This window comes from Lepus europaeus, chromosome 2, assembly GCF_033115175.1.
Source record: "Lepus europaeus isolate LE1 chromosome 2, mLepTim1.pri, whole genome shotgun sequence".
NCBI lineage: Eukaryota > Metazoa > Chordata > Mammalia > Lagomorpha > Leporidae > Lepus > Lepus europaeus.
This window is the reverse complement of record NC_084828.1, coordinates 164,626,119-164,648,462: the sequence shown is the minus strand read 5'-3', so window position 1 is coordinate 164,648,462 and position 22,344 is coordinate 164,626,119. Positions and strand designations below refer to the sequence as shown.

The 22,344-nt window shown below is 41.2% G+C and overlaps 1 protein-coding gene across 4 annotated transcripts in view; it reads right to left on the bottom strand.

Annotated features, from left to right (window-relative positions):
- CMC1 (C-X9-C motif containing 1) overlaps positions 1–22,344 on the bottom strand; it is a 79,100-nt gene that overhangs the window by 53,398 nt on the left and 3,358 nt on the right. For 2 of the 4 annotated variants that reach the window (XM_062215453.1, XM_062215463.1), the window contains exon 2: positions 451–540. The exons of 1 other annotated variant lie outside the window; for it this stretch is intronic. In XM_062215453.1, the coding sequence (XP_062071437.1) occupies positions 451–540 (90 nt within the window). The remainder of the gene's footprint in view (positions 1–450; positions 541–22,344) is intronic. One more of the 4 variants, XM_062215473.1, reaches the window with a different exon arrangement.

The window sequence follows — 22,344 nt, the reverse complement described above, 5'->3', positions numbered from 1 at the left end:
AAAACAAAAAAGAAGACCCAGACTCATTTTAAGTCCTATTGGAATTCCATTAATAGACGATGACATTAAAGAAAATCATACTAGTATATAGGAATATGTTGATAGATGACAAACAGGCACATAGTTGGCTTGATGATACTAATTTCCCTGTCAAAAATCATCAGAAACTCATTTCTCCAAAATACATACACCAAGTTTTTCTCTACATGTAACTGTACTTCTGGGAAAAAATGGATTTTTACTAGTAATTTGAGGAAATATTTTTAAATTGTAAATGTATTAAACACAGCCTGGAAGTTCTGAAAGCTGACATACTGGTATCTCAGTGAAAGGGTGAGAATCAATTCATACATGTTAATTCACTGACATCTTGACTCTGAGGCAAAGGATTAAATTCAGATCATATTATTAAAAATTAATTTGATCTTTATATGAATATTGGAATCCTACCTTGAACTTGTTCAGAACATCTCTCTTTGGCCTTCTCTCTCATTATTTTAGGAATCAAAACGTCTTTTTCGACATGTCTGAGATGCTGCTCTGGAAAAAGAAAAAAACAGGTTCTTTAATATAGCAAAGAACCAACTAAGCCAAGAGATTAAATAAAAAGTAAGCACTCTGGTTCACTTAAAGCCTATGTAGAGGTCGATGCTGTGCTGCAACAGGTTAAAGCCCTGGTCTGCAGTTCCAGCATTCCATATGGGCACCCAGTCAAGTCCTGGCTGCTCCACTTTCTATCCAGCTCTCTGCTATGGCCTGGGAAAGCAGTGGAAGATGGCCCAAGGCACTGGGGCCTCTGCACCCATGTGAGAGATCCAGAAGAAGCTCCTGGCTTCGGATCGGCACCGCTCCAGCCGTTGCAGCCATCTGAGGAGTGAACCAGCGGATGGAAGACCTCTCTCTCTCTGCCTCTGCCTATCTCTTTCAAATAAATAAATCTATGTAAACATACTAAGAAGTTGATTTAAGAAAAAAAAGATTTAATTATATATCTGAAAGGCAGAGTTACAGAGATCTCTCTGCTGGCTTACTTTCCAAATCACACAAGAACTGGGGTTGGGCCTGGCTGAAGCTAGGAGCCTGGAACTCCATCTGAGTCTTCCATGTCGTTACCAGGAACCCAAGCACGTGGGCCATGTTGTGCTGCTTTCCCAGGAGCATTAGCAGGGAGCTAGATCAGAAGTGGAGTAGCCAGGACGCAAACCAGCTCTTATGTGGCATGCTGCCATCACAGGTGGCAGCTTAACCACAATGCAGGCCCCCAAAACCTGACTTTTTCACAACTTGATAAAATTATGCTTATTGCATTCACTGAAAATCATTCAAAATACCTTTTTATATACAATACAAAAATGTTAGGAATACAGGCAATAACTTTCTAAAACTTTTCACAAACTTTATTTCAATATTTGTACTTATAATATATTCCACGTAACCTTGTCAAAACTAAATCATTTCCTTATTAATACACAAAAAGGATTTTCACCAATACTGAGATCCCAGAATAGATGAAGATATTTGAGATTAGAAGACACACAAGTACTTCTTCTACCTCATAATAAGAAAGAGCTGGCAGAAGAAAAAGCGAAACTCCAGATCCATACACAAAACAAAGCACACGGGATTCCTACACTTAACTTCCACAATGAGACTAAAATGGCAGACTGGTCACCTGCTCCAGAACCACACCTGCTTTTTAAATTGAGAGTGTTAAACAAGCAGCAAGTGTCCTCAGTGAGCCCAAAGTGACAAGGAACTGCAGAAGGACAAATGGCAGATTTAGAGATAATCATATTCCATAGAATACCGAGGAAAAAAACTGATGCCAAAGGTGGGTGCTTCGTGCCGAGAAGCAGCAAACATGGGGAGCCAGGAAACTTCCCTAGAGGAATCTAAGCAGTAGAAATAGTTGAGTAGGAGCCACAGTCACCTCCTGTGCTGCCTTCAGAACATGGGTAAAAGATATAAATACAGCAATTTATTCCCAAAGGATCAGGATGTTTCACAGTATCCAGTGACACCCAGGGAAGACAGGGAATCCTAGGCTCCTCCTGGTACTCTATTGCACCCATCATCTTCCAGATGCAGGCAGCTATCAACTGATCATGTATATTTTCAAAATATCTCAAAAGAGCAAATAAAGTCAGCACAGAACGGCCAAGAGTCATCCAGATTTGAAGAAAGACACACAAAAGAACAAATTCTTATTGATCAAAATGTAACCAATTCCTAAGAGGTTAAGTGAGTAAAAGGAGTACAATTTTAAAGTATAATTAGGCCAGCGCCATGGCTCAATAGGCTAATCCTCCACCTAGGGCGCCAGCACCAATGGTTCTAGTCCCAGTCAGGACGCCGGATTCTGTCCTGGTTGCTCCTTTTCCAGTCCAGCTCTCTGCTGTGGCCCAGGAAGGCAGTGGAGGATGGCCCAAGAGCTTGGGCCCTGCACCCACATGGGAGACCAGGAGAAGCAACTGGCTTCTGGCTTTGGTTCAGTGCGGTGCGCCGGCCGCAGCGGCCACTGGAGGATGAACCAATGGCAAAGGAAGACCTTTCTCTCTGTTTCTCACTGTCCACTCTGTCAAAAAATAAAAATTTTTAAAAGTATAATTAACATTCTGAGGCAAATAAAACGATGAGTCCTCAGACAGACATGGACCACAGGTCACCTGAATGTATTTTGCTGAAATGTCTAAAAGCCCCAAATCCTGAAAGGTACAGAGGGTGTGAAAACACTCTGCCCCATGACAGAGGCATGACAATGAGCTGTATAGCCTATCTTACTGGCAAGACACAGATGCCACAAGACAACAGAGAACACCCCAAGGTACTGAGAACTACTTTATATCCAAGAATAAGAAATCAATTATATCACCAATTAAGAGAGGAGTTAGAAGTGTGCATTTACCCTAGCAGCTAAGCCACTCTCATCTTGTATGGAACTGCCTGGGTTCAAAACCCAGCTCTGGTTCCCGACTCCAGTTTCCTATCAATACAGCCCCTGGAGGCAGTTTTGATGGCTCCAGTAACTGCATTCCTGCTATCCAAATGGCCTGCCTAGGCTGTAATAGCCGAATTAGGATTATAAACCAAAACACCTACACATGGCTTCTCCCTTTGCTGTGGCTCCTAGTAGGCAGTGGGTTCTAAAAAAGAGCAATCTGAGAATGTTTGGAATGTTCCAAGATAACCAAGTGAAAGCTCTATGGCCTTCAGACCTTATTCTGGGAGCACCATTCCTGCTACATGATATATTCCAAGCCACTAAGAAAAGCCCACATGCAATCAGAGGGGAATTATCATTCTATGTCACAAGGCCATATTGCAAAACAGCATGAGAAATGAAGATAATGTTGTGGCCTTGGCCTTTTTATAAAATAAAAGCTGCCACAAGTAATGCAAAATATACTGATAAAATAAAAATGAATCCATGAAAAATGAGGATACATAAAGCACATTATAATTTTCTTTTTCCTTTTTTTTTTTTTTTTTTTTTTTTTTTTTTTTACAGGCAGAGTGGATAGTGAGAGAGATAGAGAGAAAGGTCTTCCTTTTTGCCGTTGGTTCACGCTCCAATGGCCACTGCGGCCGGCGCATCGCACTGATCCGAAGCCAGGAGCCAGGTGCTTCTGGTCTCCCATGCGGGTGCAGGGCCCAAGGACTTGGGCCATCCTCTACTGCCTTCCCGGGCCACAGCAGAGAGCTGGCCTGGAAGAGGGGCAACCGGGATAGAATCCGGCGCCCCAACCGGGACTAGAACCCAGTGTGCCGGCGCCATAAGGCGGAGGATTAGCCTGTTGAGCCACGGCACCGGCCAGCACATTATAATTTTAACATGTAAATTTAAATGTTTTTCTAAAGTACTTGAAAAAAACATTATCAACTAACTTGATCTAACATTTATAGAATATTTCAATTAATAACATCAGAATATTGATCAAGATAAACCATACTTTGGCTATGAAACAAATCAACAACTCTGAAAGAATTAGAGCCATTCAGAGTATTTCTCTCACATCAATGTAATTAAACTAGAAATCTCTCTGGATAATCTGAAAATATCTGTAAGGTAAATAACACATTTTTAAATAGCTCATGGGCATAAAGATGTGTCAAGATGTCAAAGGGAAATTCAAAAGTAGTTTGATATGAATGAAAATGAAATTATTATTATTTATATGTCAAAATCTGTGTGATCATCTAAAATAGTATTAAAACCCTATGTAGGGGCCAGCACGGTGGTGTGGCAGATTAGACCTCTGCCTGTGGCACTGGTGCCCAACGTGGGCACTGGTTTATGTCCTGGCTGCTCCTCTTCCAATCCAGCTCTCTGCTGGTGGCTTGAGAGGGCAGTAAGGAATGACCCAAGTGCTTGAGCCCCTGCACTCATATGGGGACTCAAAGGAGGCTCCTGGCTTCAAACCAGTCCAGCTCTGGTCATTGCAGCCATTTGGGGAGTGAACCAGCAGATGGAAGATCTGTCTGCCTCTGCCTGCTTCTCTTACCATAAAACTGCCTTTCAAATAAATACATAAATCTTTAAAATAAAAAAGGGGGGGCACTATGGCATAGTGGGTAAAGCCGCTGCCTGCAGTGCTGGCATCCCATATGGGTGCCAGTTCAAGTCCCAGTTGCTCCACTTCCGATCCAGCTCTCTGCTATGGCCTGGAAAAGCAGAAGATGGCCAACGTGCTTGGGCGCCTACACCTGTCAGGGGGTCCCTGAAGAAGCTCCTGGCTTCAACAGCTCAGCTCTGGCCGTTGCAGCCATTTGGGGGTGAACCAGTGGATATGAAGACCTCTCACTCTCTCCCTCTGTCTGTAATTCTCTCAAATAATAGAATCTTAAAAAAGAAAAAAAAAAAAAAAAAAAAAAACCTCAGCTAAAATCAATGAAATCAAAGCTGGTTCTTTGAGAAGATAATTAAAATCAATAAATCACTTCTCAGACTGAGAGAAAAAGCCAAAAATTTTAAACATCAAAAATGAACATTGGGGCTGGTGCTGTGGCATAGTAGCTATGGGCACCAGTTCATGTCCCAGCTACTCCTCTTCCAACCCAACTCTCTGCTTATGACCTGGGAAAGCAGAAGATGGCCCAAGTGCTGGAGCCCTTGTACCTGCATGGGAGACCTGGAAGAAGATCCTGGCTCCTGGCTTTGGATAGGCCCAGCTCCAGCTGGTACAGCTATTTGGGGAGTGAAACAGCAAATGGAAGACATTTCTGTCTCTCCCTCTCTAACTCTGCCTCAAATAGATAACATCTGTTTTTTAAAAATGGTGAGAATTTTAAAATGTTAATAGAATATTATAAAAATATTGGCCAGTAAATTTGACAATTAAAATGAAGTGGAAAAATTCCTTAAAAAGCAACCAAACCTCACCCAAGACACAACTAGTATGGCCTGTTTATTAAGCAAATCAAATTTATTGTTAAAAGCCTTCCCACAAAGGAAATTCCAGGCCCAGATGGCATTGCTGAGGAATTAACCAAGTATTTAAGAAAAAAAAATGCCAATTCTACACAAACTGTTCTAGAAAATTACTGTGAGGCCAGCACTATTCTGGTAATAAAAGCAGACAAACATATTACAAGAAAACTATAGTCCAATATCCTCCCTGAATATACCTGTAAATGTAAAAATGTTAGTAATAAGATTAGAAAATTGAATCCATTAACATATAGAGATAATATTTCATGACCAAGCAGGATTATCCCAGGATTACAAGATTCACTTAACATTCAAAAAACAAGCATAAATTGTTATATTAAAAAAATTGTAAAAGGATAAACATATGGTTATCCCAATAGACAAGGAAAATACATCTGACAAACATCCAACATCTAGTTCTTAGGAAGAGAAGGAAATTTTCAACAAACAGCATCCACAGAAAACAGCTAAAAATCATACTTAGTGAAATGCTGAATATTTTTTTCCCTATGATAGGGATCAAAATAAAGTCTGTTCCTACAACTGCTATTCAGAATTTCAATGGATGTTCTGGTCACTGCAATAAGGTAAGAAAGAAAAGGTATCCAGTCTGGAAAGAAGAAATAAAACTACAGTTATTTAATTACATGACTGGCTACACAGAAAAATTGGACAAAATCTACTAATTTAGTGAGTTTATAGAAAAATTGCCAGATGCCAAGACCAACACACAAAAGTCAAATAGCAATCACACAGAACAAAAACCAGAAAACTAAAAGATAATTCAATAGAAATTATTCAATTTGAAAATTTGCTCATAGACGAAAAAGGATAAAGGTAACTTAGAACAAGAATGAAGAAAAGTAACATAAGAAGTTTATGTCATAAACTGTTAATGAACTTTTAAAATTGTTTAACAGAAGCAAAAGTTATAATATTCTCAGCATATAGAAGTAATATTAAAGATAACTTCATCGGGGCTGGTGCTGTGGCATAGCAGGTAAAGCTGCCGCCTGGAGTGCCAGTGTCCCATATGGGCGCCGGTTCAAGACCTGGCTGCTCCACTTCTGATCCAGCTCTCTGCTATGGCCTGGGAAAGCAGAAGATGGCCCAAGCCCTTGGGCCCCTACACCCACGTGGGAAGACCTGGAAGAAGCTCCTGGTTTCGGATCAGCGCAACTCCAGCCATTGGGGTGTGAACCAGTGGATGGAAGACCTCTCTCTCTCTGCCTCTCCTACCTCTGTGTAATTCTGACTTTCACAGTAAATAAATCTTCACAAAAGAAAAAAAAAAGATAACTTCATCATAAAGGTTGTGGGATAAAGCAATTCTGGTGATAGTAAGGTATCTAAACTGCACTTGAGTGATAAAAACGTTGATGCTAGTCGTGATTTCTGCGGCAATCGGTTAAAAACAAACAGCAATAAAGTAAAAAGCACTGAAGATAAATTAGATACTAAAAAACTGAAGCAAAGTATCTTCTCTGACCTACTAATATCAACAGGAAATCCAGAAGATACAGAGGAAAAACTGCTAGCATTTGGTAATTACACAGTAAAAAAAAATTTTTTTTTTGACAGGCAGAGTGGATAGTTAGAGAGAGAGACAGACAGAGAGAAAGGTCTTCCTTTTTGCCGTTGGAAGCCAGGAGCCAGGTGCTTCTCCTGGTCTCCCATGTGGGTGCAGGGCCCAAGCACTTGGGCCATCCTCCACTGCACTTCCAGGCCATAGCAGAGAGCTGGCCTGGAAGAGGGGCAACCGGGATAGAATCCGGCGCCCCAACTGGGACTAGAACCCAGTGTGCCGGCGCCACAAGGCGGAGGATTAGCCTGTTAAGCCACGGCGCCGGCCATTTTTTTTTTTTTTTTTTTTGACAAACACAGTAAATTTCTAAATAATCCAAAGGTCAAGGAAGAAATGGAAAGAGGATATATTAATTTACCTGAATGAAAATATAATACACCAAATTTGTAAGACAAATTTGTAAAACAGCACCGAGAAATTTATAGCAATAAATGTTAACAGTTAAAAAGGTCTCAGATCAATAATTTTAGCTTCCACCTGATAAAAAAGACAAAATGAACCTAAAGTCAGAATGAGGAAATAGAAATCAGTAAACACAATAGAAAAACAAATGAAATAAGCAACCAAAGTTGCTTTTATTTTCACAAAGATCAATACAATTGGCCCAGATGTTTATTAAATTCCACAAAACACTTAAACAAGTTAAACCAATTACTTAACATGTTACATAAGACCAATATTATTCTTATATCAAAAACAGACATTATTCATAAAACACACAGAAACCAATATCCCTCATGAACACAGATGCAAAAATCCTGAACAATCAGCAAGTCAAACCCAGAAATAAAGACAAATATAAAACCAAGTTGAGTTTATTCTAAGGATACGAAGCTGGTTCACTACTTGAAACTCATATCAATGAAATCCATCATATGAACCATTTCTAAAAAAAGGAAAATCATTTAACCTTATTAATTGATGCAGAAATAACATTGGCTAAAACTCAATACACATTCATGAAGGAAAAACAAAAATTCTTAGTAAACTGGGAATAGGAGGAAACTCCTTTAGCCTAATAAAGAGCATCTGCCAAAAATCAGTAACTAACATTTTACTTAGCAGGAAAAAATGAATATTTTCCTTCTAAAACCAAAAACACGCAATAAAACTGCACATCAATACATGTAAAAACCGGTGAAATTGAAAAGTTAACATGTCACCACATGAGAGAAGCTATATGAAGAGTACATGAGACTATGATGCAGTTTTTACAAATTCATGAGTCTATACTTATTGTAAAATAAAAAGTTTAAGGAAGAAAATGTTAAAAGAAATCAAAGGAAAAGATCTTCATGATTCAGAGTTAGGCAAAGTTTTTATGTATGATTACTAAATACATGATCCATAACAGAAAATGCACTGGACTTCACCAAAATTACAAACTTTTGCTCTGTAAAAGTTCCTATAAAGACCGAAACATGAGTTACAGAATGGGAAAGCTGCAAATCTCATCTGACACAGGACTTAAGAATACAAGCATGGGGCTGGCACCATGGCTCACTTGCTTAATCCTTTGCCTGTGGCGCTGGCATCCCATATGGGAGCCGGTTCTTGTCCCGGTTGCCCCTCTCCCAGTCCAGCTCTCTGCAGTGGCCCAGAAAGGCAGAGGAGGATGGCCCAAGTGCTTGGGCCCCTGCATCCACATGGGAGACCAGGAGGAAGCACCTGGCTCCTGGCTCCTGGCTTCGGTTGTGAGCAGCTCTGGCTGTAGCGGCCATTTTTGGGAGTGAACCAACGGAAGGAAGACCTCTCTGTCTCTGTCACTGTCTGTAACTCTACCTGTCAAATAAATTTAAAAAAAAAGAAAAAAGGAAAAAGAATACAAGCTCAACATCATGTCAGAACTCAACAGTCAGAAAACAGCAATCCTACTAGAAATAGGCAAAATATTTATACACCACCCCAAAGATAGAGAGATGGGATGGGGGGTGGGGGGGTGGGTGAGGGGACTTAAGATGCTATGCATCACTGACCATTAGGGAAATTCACATTTAAAACAAGATGTCACTAGACATATTAAGGATAAAAATATAATAATGCCAAATGCTGGCAAGACTCTGGAGCAAGTGGATTTCTCAGCCTCTGCTACAGAGATATATAAAATAGTGTAGCCATTCTGGAAGATACGTGTCCAAATCTAATGTAGACTTATATGATTCAGCAAATATACTCCTCAGGATTTATCCTAGAAAAACATCTGTTCAAACAAAAACCTATACACAATGCCCATTGTGGCTTTCTAATAGCCCAAATCTGGAAATAATCACACACTTCTTTAACAGATGAATGGATAAACAACGTTCATCCGGACAATGGACTATCACTCAGCAAAAGACATAATGAACTTTTGATGGACAAGTTGGATGGATCATAAGTGCATTATGCTCAGTATAAAAGGTAACATCAAAGGGTAAAGAATATGAGTCCATTTATGTAACATTCGTGAAGTGACAAAATTATAGTGATGCAAAAACAGATCACCAAGGGTGTAGGTATTAAGGGGAAATGAATTTTCTTTGGGGTGATGAAATGGCTTTATACTGTGGTCATCGTCTTCATAGTAACTAAGCAGTTACTTCAGTACAGTTACTACAAGTAACTAAATTCTAGATACTACAAGTAATTATACTGGAGTATCTGTTACTGAAATCTTCATGTAACTGTAGATCAAAAAAAAGTTCAAGAAACAACTGATGAAGTTGGACTAAAATATGTAACAAGGTCAACAGTATAATTTCAACATCAATTCCAGGTTTCCTCCTTTATAACAAACCCTAGAATCTCAAAAACATTTATCACTGGGCAACAGAAGCCAAACATAAGAACATATATGGCGTAACTTGAGTACACGCAATGCTAACCTACGCTGGTAAGAATTAGAACAGTGGTCGCCCACATGACTCAAAAAGGTATGCTCTGATCTTAACTGGGTGTGTACATGTACAAAAGCTCACTTAAAGTTGGTAAATTTCCCTGGACAGTTTACCTCAATTTAAAATAGATTTGTACTTTTTGAAAGCTAAGTTATCAATCATAGTGAGAAATTGCAACAAAGAACTACTAGAAATTAGACAACCAAACAAAAATGTTTTAACTTTCTCCTTAAAGATAGTGTTCAGGGTTGGCCTTGTGATGCCGCAGGTTAAGCAACCACCTGCAGCATTCCCCTCCCACTGGTTTAAATCCCGGCCACTCCACTTCTGATTCAGCTCCCTATTAATGTACCTGGGAAAGCAGCGGAGGATAGCCCAAGTTCTTGGGCACCTGGGACCCACATGGGGAGACCCAGATAGAGTTCCAGGCTCCTGGCTTCAGCCTGCCTCAGTCACAGCTGTTGTAGCCCTTTGGAGAACGGAGTATCTCACTCTCCTTCTGTCTCTCCCTCTCTCCGTAATTCTGCTTTTCAAATAAAGAATATTTTTTAAAGAAATAGTTGTTCATCTTTTATTAAATACGTTTCTGTTAGTAAGGCCAACTTTTCATAAGTAACATGTAATTATTTACTGGTAGTGAATGGCCCAGCTTTTAAAAATATTGTCCTTATAATCCGCATCACCTTATTCAAACTGTCATTAAAAATTTTTAAGTCTTTTGTTTTAAATTTAGTTGAGAAACAGATAGTAGAGACAGAAAAAGAGATGCCCCCATCTGCTGATTCACTCCCCAAATGCTCACAACACCCAGGGCTAGGCCAGGTGGAAGCCGAGAGACAGGAACTAATTTCGGGAATCCCATGGCGGGTGGCAGGGACCCCAGTTCTTGGACCTGTTGCCTCCCAGGGTTTGCCTTATTTAGCAGGATGCTGGATTCTGGATCATAGCCAGGACTCGAACCCTGGAATTACATGGGATGTAGGCATTCCAAACGGTGTCTTAACTGCTAAGTCAAATGCCTGCCCACCCACTCCCCATTTAGTAATTTCACCACAGATTTTCTTCCAGTCACTATGTAGACAGTTTTGTATCTTCCATTTTGATTCTGACTGGCTAAATTCTTTAGACAAATGGTGAGCAGTAACTAGCAGAACCCAACCTGGATGATCAAACACTGTTTAGAATTTTTTCAATTGTCATGTCAAGATTTACCTATGACTCCTCTCTGATCTTTGCATTATTTTGGTATCAATGTTACATTACTTAATACTAAATTAGAGACTTTTCTTTCCTTATATATTCTCCATAGCACTCTGTAAAGGTTGAGTATCCCTATCTGAAATGCTTGGGACCACATGTGTTTCAGATTTCATGTTTTTTGGGGGGAGTGTGGTAAAGGAGGAGGGTTGGAATGTTTGTATACACGTTACTGACAGCAACCTTAACTCAGATACCTGAAATGTTCTAAAATCAGTTTCAGGTTTTGGAACATCAAGAATTCAGATTTTTTGATTAGTGATGTTTGATTTGTATAAAAATTATTAATTCCTTGAAAGTTTGATAGAACCTACCTGTGATGGTCAGTTTCATAACTCAACTTGCCTAGGCGCCCAGTTATTCAAGCAAATACTAGTCTAGATATTGTTGTGAAAGTATTTTGCAGATTTACGTAAAGGATTTCATCTGAAATAACTTGGATGGGCATGGTTCAATCAGATGTAAGGTCCTAAGAGCAGAACTGGTATACTTCTGGAGAATTCCACTTCTCAACCACAGCTTCTGCTCATAACCAGGAGCCCCAAAGCCTGCTTCTCCTGGCAGCCTGTCCTGCTCCTCAAATTTCAGACTTGCCCAAATGACCCACACAATTACATAAGCCAACTTTTTGCAATAAATCTCTTAAAATAGATTAAACAAAAGAAAAGAAAAAAATGAAGAAACAGAAGGAAGAAAGGATGGGAATAGATTAGGTAAGATTAGATGGATACATGCTTATTTCCTACCTCACTGATATTCGACGTATTGGGGAGAGGGGACGGTGGCAGGAGGGGTGCAGTTAGCTACTGATCCAATTGTTTAGGTACTTTTTACTTCTTAGTTCTTTGTTTTTCATTTGAAAGGCAGAGAGACAGAGATGTTCCATTTGCTGGTTGACTCTCCAAATGGCAGAGATAGCCAGGGTTAGGCCAGACGCAAGCCAGGAGCTCAGAACTCACACGGGGTCTTCCACGTGGGTGGCAGGGATACAAGTATTTGAGTACATCACTGCTGCCTCCCAGGGTATAAATTAGTAAGAAGCTGGATCAGAAGAGAAGCCAGGATTCATCTAGGTTCTCTGAAATGGATGTGGGCATCCCAACTGCTAAACCAAATACCAGGCCCTTTTCTTTATTCTCGAGTCATTTGTAATTTTAGTAGGTTTGTTTCTCAAGGACACTACCCACTTTATCTAAATTTTAAAAGCCATGATATAAAGGTGTTCATGTGACTTTCCTCTCATACCTGTAGTTGAATCTCATTTTTATTTGTCAGGGATAGACAAATTTTTTTCTGTTAAGGACTAGGGTATAAAGACTATATTGTTCGCGCCGGCGCCGTGGCTTAACAGGCTAATCCTCCGCCTTGCAGCGCCGGCACACCGGGTTCTAGTCCTGGTCGGGGCGCCGGGTTCTATCCTGGTTGCCCCTCTTCCAGGCCAGCTCTCTGCTATGGCCCAGGAAGGCAGTGGAGGATGGCCCAAGTCCTTGGGCCCTGCACCCGCATGGGAGACCAGGAAAAGCACCTGACTCCTGGCTTCGGATCAGCACGATGCACCGGCTGCAGCGGCCACTAGAGGGTGAACCAACGGCAAAAAGGATGACCTTTCTCTCTGTCTCTCTCTCTCACTATCCACTCTGCCTGTCAAAAAAAAAAAAAAGAAAGTATTGTTCGCAAGTTGCATACCATCTCCATCATCTGCCATGTATATATATTTTTCCCTAATACCCTTTTTAAAATGTTAACTACTTCTAACTTGCAGACCTTACCAGGTTTGGCCTATAAGCCTCAGTGGCTGAATGCTGTGCTATACTGTGATTTGTGATTTCTGTTTCCTTAGCTTTGCCAGAAGCTGCCATAAGATGAGGAAAAGAACAGAGCTTGAAGGAGGAACTCCAAATACGGATTGAGGGGAAAAGGACAGATTAGAAGGGAGGCCTTCCAGCTTTCATGGGGCTTGGAAGGACTGAGTAAAAGGGATGATTCCAAGAGGGCTCCCATTTTCCTGCCAGTGAAATGAGATGACCACTTATTGAGAACACATAGCAATCTGAGCGCTTGTGAAATACCTTCTACAGCAGGAAGGTTACATCTACTTGAGCAAACAAAACCAGGACTACCTCCACACCCTTTTCTCTTTTCTCCTATAGCATAAATCCTAATTGGGCTCCAATTATTAGCACTGTAACTACTGAATAAATTAGAACAACTATTCTGATACACTGATCTATTTTATTAAATCAATTTCAAAATTTTATCTCTTCCTTTGTCCTATATAGTTTTAATGGATACAAGCTTTCATGTGTTCTGATGAATCTACTTTTTGATCTGTAAACCTTACAATGGTCTTTACATAATTAAAAGCATGATTTTTTAATCAATTCCTTGAATACAGACATAACTTTGAAATATTAAGTCAATTTTCCTTAAGCAAATTGTACTAGAAATTTACTTACACTATGTATTCTAAGTTAAATTGCTCCCAATAATTCTTTCTGATCATTCTTATAAAACCTACTGAAATGAAGAAACAATTCTAGAATTCCAGTAATATTGATTTCATTTTCCAATCTCTTGGTGTTAAATCAGAAATGACTTTTCTGATTTAATCTACAGAAGTAAATTCTGATAAAGATTTTCTCATTTGGAAGTCCACCAACCACTAAATATTAACTATTAATTTTAATCTTATACATTATTTCAAAGCTATCTTCCACAGCAGAAACATCATAGACATGCAAAGTTTTATTCATAAAGTTACAAAGTGATTCCCTTAATGTCAAAGTGGTACATACTATGCCAGACATTTCTACAGGGTCTGCCCTCCCCCCCAATCAAATTATGAAAGTTTACTACTACAAAGACACATGAATTTATACTGAAATAAAGAATCAGGATAACACTGCCAGGGTAAATTTCCAAAGCTCTAACTTCAACATTCTATCATCACCTGAAAGTCAATTTTCACCTTTTTCACTGGCTGAATTTGTGAGCTCAGATTCTGCTCAGGGGCTCATGTGTTCTCACAATATGGCAGTACCAGATTACAAGACTCCTGACAACAGCACTTGCTAGGAATCCACAAAGATAACAGTGCAACAAACCAGAGGATTACAGACTCTTTCATAGGGAGTAATGAGATCCATAAATGACAAGGTAAACCTTTTCAGTGATGAATATATTCTGATTTAATGAAGTTGACTCTTATTTAAGACAATTCCACTTTTTACTTCCTAGTTATACTTGCTCCTGAAGAACATCGTTGTGCTGTTTACTTTCAAGGAAAAACAAGAAAAATGCCTGTATTAAAACTGCACAAGTTGGCTGGCGCCATGGCTCAACAGGCTAATCCTCCGCCTTGCGGCGCCGGCACACCGGGTTCTAGTCCCGGTCGGGGCGCCGGGTTCTGTCCCGGTTGCCCCTCTTCCAGGCCAGCTCTCTGCTATGGCCTGGGAGTGCAGTGGAGGATGGCCCAAGTGCTTGGGCCCTGCACCCCATGGGAGACCAGGAGAAGCACCTGGCTCCTGCCTTCGGATCAGCGCAGTGCACCGGCTGCGGCAGCCACTGGAGGGTGAACCAACAGCAAAGGAAAACCTTTCTCTCTGTCTCTCTCTTTCACTGTCCACTCTGCATGTCCAAAAAAAAAAAAAACCTGCAGAAGTTCTCATTAGTAACAATTTCAATCTTTAAGACCCTCTTGTTTATTAGCTACCCAGAGCCTCAAATGGAAAGGCCCCAACAGATGGCATCACATGCAACAGCTGTACCACAGCTCTCATTGCTACTTTCTCCCTACTTGATTCCACCAGGACACTAGAGACTCCAGTTCTCTCCAGCAGAAAGACAGGGACACGCATGACCAGATGCCCACATTTTTGCCAGCCTGCTCATACTTTTGTGCTATAAAGACAGTAAAACCAGCAAACTAAGTGAGGAGTAGCGATCCTTTCACCTTACTCCCTTCAAGTCATACTTGAACTGACAAAAAGGGAAATCGTAGTAGACATTTTCCTCCCCAATACACTAGCCTGCCTCTGGCTCTGACGCCAGAAGATGAGGGCAATGAGAACCACAGATCTTCCTAAGAGCCCTCTCAGGGAAGTATTTTGATTCCATTTTGCCAATAAAGAAGTGGAGGCCCATAGAGGTGAATTAACCCAAGCTTTTGAAACACTGGCAATGCCGAGTTCGTGTAATCCAGGTCCCAAATCCTCCATGAGCCACCAGCAAGAACATGATGGGGGGGATGGGGTGCGGTTTGGCCTTGTCAACAGACAAGCTGAATTCCAGTTACACTGAAGGATGGAAACAGTCTTAGATAACGTAACTGCCTATTTCAGCAGCATCAATTGGAAAAAGCATCAAACTCTATACCTCATAGTTAATATTTTTGTTCAGAAAGTAAAGTCAAATGGAATTCTGATTCTGAATCCTACAATGGCAAAAAATATTTTCAAAAAAGAATGCGGGGGCGAGGGGGAGACACTGTGGCATAGCGGGATAGCGGGTAAAACCATCACCTGCAGTCCTGGCATCCCATAAGGGCATCAGTTCAAGTCCCAGCTGCTCCACTTCTGATCCAGCTCTCTGCTATGGCCTAAGAGAACAGTGGAAGATGGCCCAAGTGTTTAGGCCTCTGTACCCATATGGGAGACCTGGAAGAAGCTCCTGGCTCCTGGCTTCAGATGGGCACAGCTCTGGCTGTTGTGGCCATCTGGGGAGTGAACCAGTGGACGTAGGACCTCCCTCTCTGCCTCTCTTTCTCTGTGTAACTCTGACTTTCAAATAAATAAGTAAATCTTTAAAAAAAAAAAAAAACTCTTAAAGGCAGCCAAATTAAGTATGATTGCATGAAACAGGTAAGTTTACCAAGTTCAGAGACTGTGACTATTTGTAACTCCAACTCCTAGCATACGGTAAACATGCAATAAAATTGTTATGACATGCATATTTAAAATAGTTCCAGTATTTCCTAAGCAGATATTTATTCTGTTAACAAATGTTTATTAGGCACCTACTACATAGCAATCACCATGCTAGGGATTGTGTGTACAGTGATGAGTAAGAGAGGTAGGCTTCCTTATTCTGCAAACACATTTGAAAATCTACATTTCAATTAAGCACCCTTAGATAATTAACATATCCTTCGATCTGTAAAAATTTCTCTGTAGGGGCCTAAGCTGCGGCTTAGTGGGCTAAGCAATAGCCTGCAATGCCTGCATCCCCTATGAGCACTGGTTCTAGTCCCTGCTGCTTTTCTTCAGACCCAGCTCTCTGCTATGGCCTGGAAAAGCAGTGGAGGATGGCCCAAGTGCTTGGGCTCCTGCACCCACGTGGTACACCCAGAAGAAGCTCCTGGCTTCAGATCAGCCCAGCGCCAGCCATTGAGGCCATCTGGGGAATGAACGGAAGATCTTTCTCTGTCTCTCCCTCCCTGGGCTGTAACTCTACCTCTCAAATAAAATCTTTTATTAAAAAAAAAAAATCTCAATAATTCTTTAGCAAAAACACCAAGTGCAATAGTTAGCATGTTCTTAATTTCCCCCTCAACCTCCTTATTTTAAAATGCAAAAATAATATGGGGTTGTGGGGAAGAATGTAAAGTTGAATATCAACATTCTTATCTGGGCACAATTTTGTTTGGTCTACTTATATCAAGTACAAGGTAGTATTTCTCATTTTTGATGTCTGTAAATTTAGATCTCTAAATACACAATAACATCCCTAAGCAAAAATAATGATTCTACTACAGTCAATCTGAAGTAATTCTTTTCTGTGTTTATAATCATGTAAATGAAGGCCTGAAGTAACCTTAGCAATTATCTGATATATCTCACTCTCCCTACCTCACAGCCTCAAATTTCAGCATTTAAAATTGATTATTGGCAAAGTCTGGAACAGTGAGTGAGTCCTACTAACAGCCAAATTTGGTGTTTATTCCCAGCAGCCTCCCTGCTGGTAGGTAAGCCAGTCCCTACCGCCAAGAGAAAATTAACTGGCCTGTCCTTTCTGCTCATCCAGCCTCTAATTGAAGAGATGGTGAAATCCTCTGAAAAAAATATTTACTGTATACTACACAGGCAGAATACTGCCTTTCTCAAGATTACAGTTTTCATCTCAAACTGTTAAAGAGACACATACCATCTATAGGTTTCATTTTATTTATTTCTTAAAGATATATTTATTTGAAAGGCAGAGTGATAGAAGACAGAGGGATTTATCTTCCATGTGACCGTTCACTCCCCCAAATGGTCACAACAGCTGGGGCTGTACTAGGCTGAAGCCAGGAGCCAAGAATTCCATGCAGGTCTCCCTTGTGGGTGGCAGGGACCCAAGGATCTAAACCATCATCCAGTGCTTCTCAGGTAGAGAGCTGAATGGGAAGTGGAGCAACCAGGACACAAACCATCATTTCAATATGGGATGCAGGCATCCCAAGTCCTGCCTTAACCCACTGTGTATTTTTCAAGGAAAAAAACTTAGGTCTAGAATAAAGAAACACTGTAAACAGATTGTATGATATTTTAGTGAGTTTTTAAAATCTTAAACATTAAAATTTTTTTGAAGACTTGAGGATGGTTATAATTAGGGAAAGTCTAAGAAACTGACTTTAAAATGAATTGTAAAAAATGAACAAGCATTAGATTTGGGGATGAGGGAGAGAAGGAAAGTTTAGAGAAAAGGAATAGCATGTGCAATGGGTTAGTATTAAAAAAAACACACTGATAGGGTTATTGTAGGTATATCTTAAACCAATGTTATTCAAATGTTCTGACCATAACCTCTCAATAATTTAACGGAGATGGGGCACACGCCTGTGTATGTGCATACATGTGTGCAAGGACCCTTTCCAATCTGACTCAACACTACCTGAACTCACTGTGCAAACTAAGGTTCCCAGTAGAGTCAGCTAACTTGTTTTTAGGATCAAGCTGATCTTCCTGTGACAGGGAATGTTGGAGCACTCACATCTGCAACCTTCTTGGGACTGCCCTTGGGCAGTGGTAATCTTTTACAGTTTGCCCTGCTGTTGCCCTGCTTCCGGCTCCTACAAGTAACCAGTGGCTGATAGAGGGCATAAAGCTCAGCTCCTTTGCCCATGAGACAGGACAGACTTTGTACTAGCTGAGACCAGCTGCTGAGACCAGCTGCTACATTTTGAGTAAGACGTGGCTCCTGGGTAGCTACCGTGTTAAGCCACATCTTTGGACACCTGCATGCCACATTACAGTGCCTGGGTTAGAATCCTAGCTCCACTTCCAATCCAGTTTCCTGCTAATGGCACTCTGGAAGGCACAGGTATCACAGCTCAAGTCCTTGGGATTCTGTCACCTATGTGAGATATCCGGGTCATGCCTCAAAAGACAGCCCTCTCAGGAGGGTCTTTATAAAAGCTGAACTTGGCTCAGTCTCCCTCTGCTCCCTGGATCACCACATGATTGTTCCTCCCCTCGCACTCCACTAACCCTCTCCCAGCCTCACCAGTTAGCAGAACCAGTGGGACTTGCCCAGTTTTAGATTGTGAACCTTCAAAACTGTGAGGCCCCAAAATCAACCTTCCTTCACAAGTAGCTCACCTTTGATATGTAGTGGTAGTGAACAAAAAGCTGACTAATGCAACAGCCTTCCCTGAAACCACATCCTAACCTTTCACTCTCCTGTTCGCCTTACTCCCTTGCTTTTTTCCCCGAAGGGCACTCCGTTAATGAATAGCTCATATGTAAAACACAAAAGAGGAACCCACACCGAGTGACCAGATATTGTTCTGCAATAGTACACCAAAATAAAAAGAACCAGGACTTCTCAGAAAACGGGCCAAGTGACAAGCCAGTGACATCCTATGTGAGGAAAGAAAAAATGCTCCAAAAAAATGGGAAACTATCACAAAGCTCCAGAAGCTAGATAAAGAAATTCGCTGGCCAACCTGGAAATAGTTTGAAAACAAAAATAATTAGGTTGGGGCCAGTGCTGTGGCGTAGTGGGTTAACGTCCTGGCCTGAAGCGCCCACATCCCACATGAGTACTGGTTTGAGACCTGGCTGCTCCACTGCTGATCCAGCTCTCTGCTATGGCCTGGGAAAGCAGTAGAAGATGGCCCAAGTCCTTGGGCCCTGCACTCACATGGGAGACCTGGAAAAAGCTCCTGGCTTCAGACCGGCGCAGCTCCAGCCCTTGCGGCCAATTGGAGAGTGAACCATCAGATGGAAGACCTCTCTCTCTGCCTCTCCTCTCTGTGTAAGTCTGACTTTGAAATAAATAAATTAAAAAAAAAAAAATTATGTGCAGTAACAAGTATAAACCATTGAAAAAATAGTCACTCATGAGTCCTATGTTGGTTTTTCATCACCGCATCTACATACCTGCAGGCTACTTATGAGGGATGGAGGTTTATTCTGGCTTACAGTTTTGGAGGCTCACAGTTCAAGACTGGGTGGGCCCCACCAGTCACCATCCAGGGAGGCTGGAGGAGGGCAGTGGCAGAGCATGTACAAAGGATCACACAGCAAGCCAAGGAGCAGAGGCAAAACATACTTCCCACCTAATCTAGTCCAGTCTAACACCTTCACAAGGGCCCCCAAGATATCTTCAGACACCATAACTGGATTAAGTTTCTACCCTTAATCTATTCATCATTAATATAAAACTTTGGGGACCAAGCCTTTAACACTCGGGCCTTTGGGAAGACAGACTAATATCCAAACCATAACAAGTCCTTAGCAACAATACCAATAATAAAGTCAATTGGAAATAAATGAGTTGGAAAGCATCCTCCTACTTACAGCAAAATGAAACAACTTTGTAGTGAATGTGGAAGGAGTGTAAAAGAAAATCACTATTTGGTACCCATAATGGGAAAAACTGAATCAGGCAAAAATCAAACGAATGCTAAATCAAGGGAGAATTTCTGATGAAGACCTGATATTTAAATCGTCTGAAGCGGCCTTTCCCAGAGATTACTTACTAATTGCAAGAGAAAAGAAATGGGGCAAAATCCTGAATGAGTGATGAAAATGAACATCATGCATGAGACACAGTCAGATATCATATGCCCACAGATCTGACAGCAGGAAAGACACAGCACCGTAAAGCAGCAGTTGGCAGAGAATGCATAACCTCAATCTAATAAAAAGGAAATACGGAAAGCTCCATTTGTCACTCACTCAACTTAAACCTGCTGGGTCTTCCTATGTTCTTAGGACAAAAATTCAAATTCCTTGGAAAAGTTTACAAGACACTTCATGATCTCATGACCTCAAACTCCTCTTTGATCTCAATTTTTCTTTCTTATGCTTTTGTTTTTACTTAAGTTCTTAATTAAGTTGGCTGCATAAAAGATATACATTCCTATCAACAGTTCCTGTCAGAGTAACAGCAACAAAAATAAGGCAATAGTAAGATATGCTTCAGATATAAACAATCATTCTCAGAACAGAAAACCTGGATCCCTGTACAATAAGACTAGAAAGCCAAATGTGAGTAAGCTCTGTATTCAGGATATACCAGTATGTGTGCAAAAAGAATATACTCACAACGCTCAGGTTCCTTTCTGATGCATAATTCCTTAATCATGCACTTGTGGAAGAATACTAAGAAACATAAAATATGAATCCCATTTATTTTCCCAATCTCAATGCTAAACTCAAGATAGAAACTTCATCCATTCTAAATGTTAAATGCTTCAAAAGTAAAGGTAACCTTAATATTTTTAACCCTCTAGAAAGGGCCTACAATACAATTTTTAAAAGATGACCTACTTTTCTCTACAACTCAGAAGCTAGCCTCGACCTATGCTCAACACAGCATGAGCAACATGAGAGCAAACAAACATCACCAAGAATAATGCCCAAACATGCAAAGATATGTAAGTGAACTGTATTCTTTCTACTGATATGCGAGGGTACTTCAAAGAAGTTCATGGAAAACACATATTATCTTTTAATTCCTATTAAACCACTAGTGTAATGTAAATTTATACCTCATGCAACAGAATTACTAAATAAACTCCACATCTGTTAGAAATTTCCAAATCTCTGCTCCCAACAAGCTCTTTAAGACAGTAATTTTCGCCAGCGCCGTGGCTCATTAGGCTAATTCTCCACCTTGCGGCGCCGGCACACCAGGTTCTAGTCCCGGTCGGGGCACCAGATTCTGTCCCGGTTGCCCCTCTTTCAGGCCAGCTCTCTGCTGTGGCCAGGGAGTGCAGTGGAGGATGGCCCAAGTGCTTGGGCCCTGCACCCCATGGGAGACCAGGAGAAGCACCTGGCTCCTGCCTTCGGATCAGCGCGGTGCACCAGCCGCAGCGCGCCAGCCGTGGCGGCCATTGGAGGGTGAACCAACAGCAAAGGAAGACCTTTCTCTCTGTCTCTCTCTCTCACTGTCCACTCTGCCTGTCAAAAAACAAAAAAAAGGGATTTTCAAGTTTCAGAGTAACCCAGCAGAGGGCCGGTAAATCAATCTAGCTGAGACAAAAACAATATTTTCTGCGGCAAACATACATTTAGTTTAGTACTTTTTAAGTTCTGAACTACCAATGTAGTTTTTGTCTAAGAAGATCTCCTAGATACAGAAGTAATAGTAAAATCAGAATTTTTCTAATCAACTCCATAACCTTTTACATATTAATCACACAATGTTCACAGAAAAATACATCAAATATTTACAAAGTAAACTTTTCCAGTAAATACAAGCTCTAGTACCTTAAAGCTGATCTATGTACGTCCTCCAAAGAACCACTAAAAAAACCTCTGCAACCCAAATGCTCCAAGGGCTGCCACCATGACATCTTCCAAGACACAAAGCTCAAAAGAGCCTGTCACAGAACTGGTGTCAGCTGGCGCCTCGGCTCACTAGGCTAATCCTCCGCCTTGTGGCCCCGGCACACCGGATTCTGTCCCGGTTGCCCCTCTTCCAGGCCAGCTCTCTGCTGTGGCCAGGGAGTGCAGTGGAGGATGGCCCAAGTCCTTGGGCCCTGCACCCCATGGGAGACCAAGAGAAGCACCTGGCTCCTGCCATCGGAACAGCGCAGTGCGCCAGCCGCGGCGCGCCGGCCATGGCGGCCATTGAAGGGTGAACCAATGGCAAAAGGAACACCTTTCTCTCTGTGTCTCTCTCTCACTCACTGTCCACTCTGTCAAAAAAAAAAAAAAAACTGGTGCCAACCTCTGGTTCTATGGCTCTCATGTGCAAACAGAAATAGG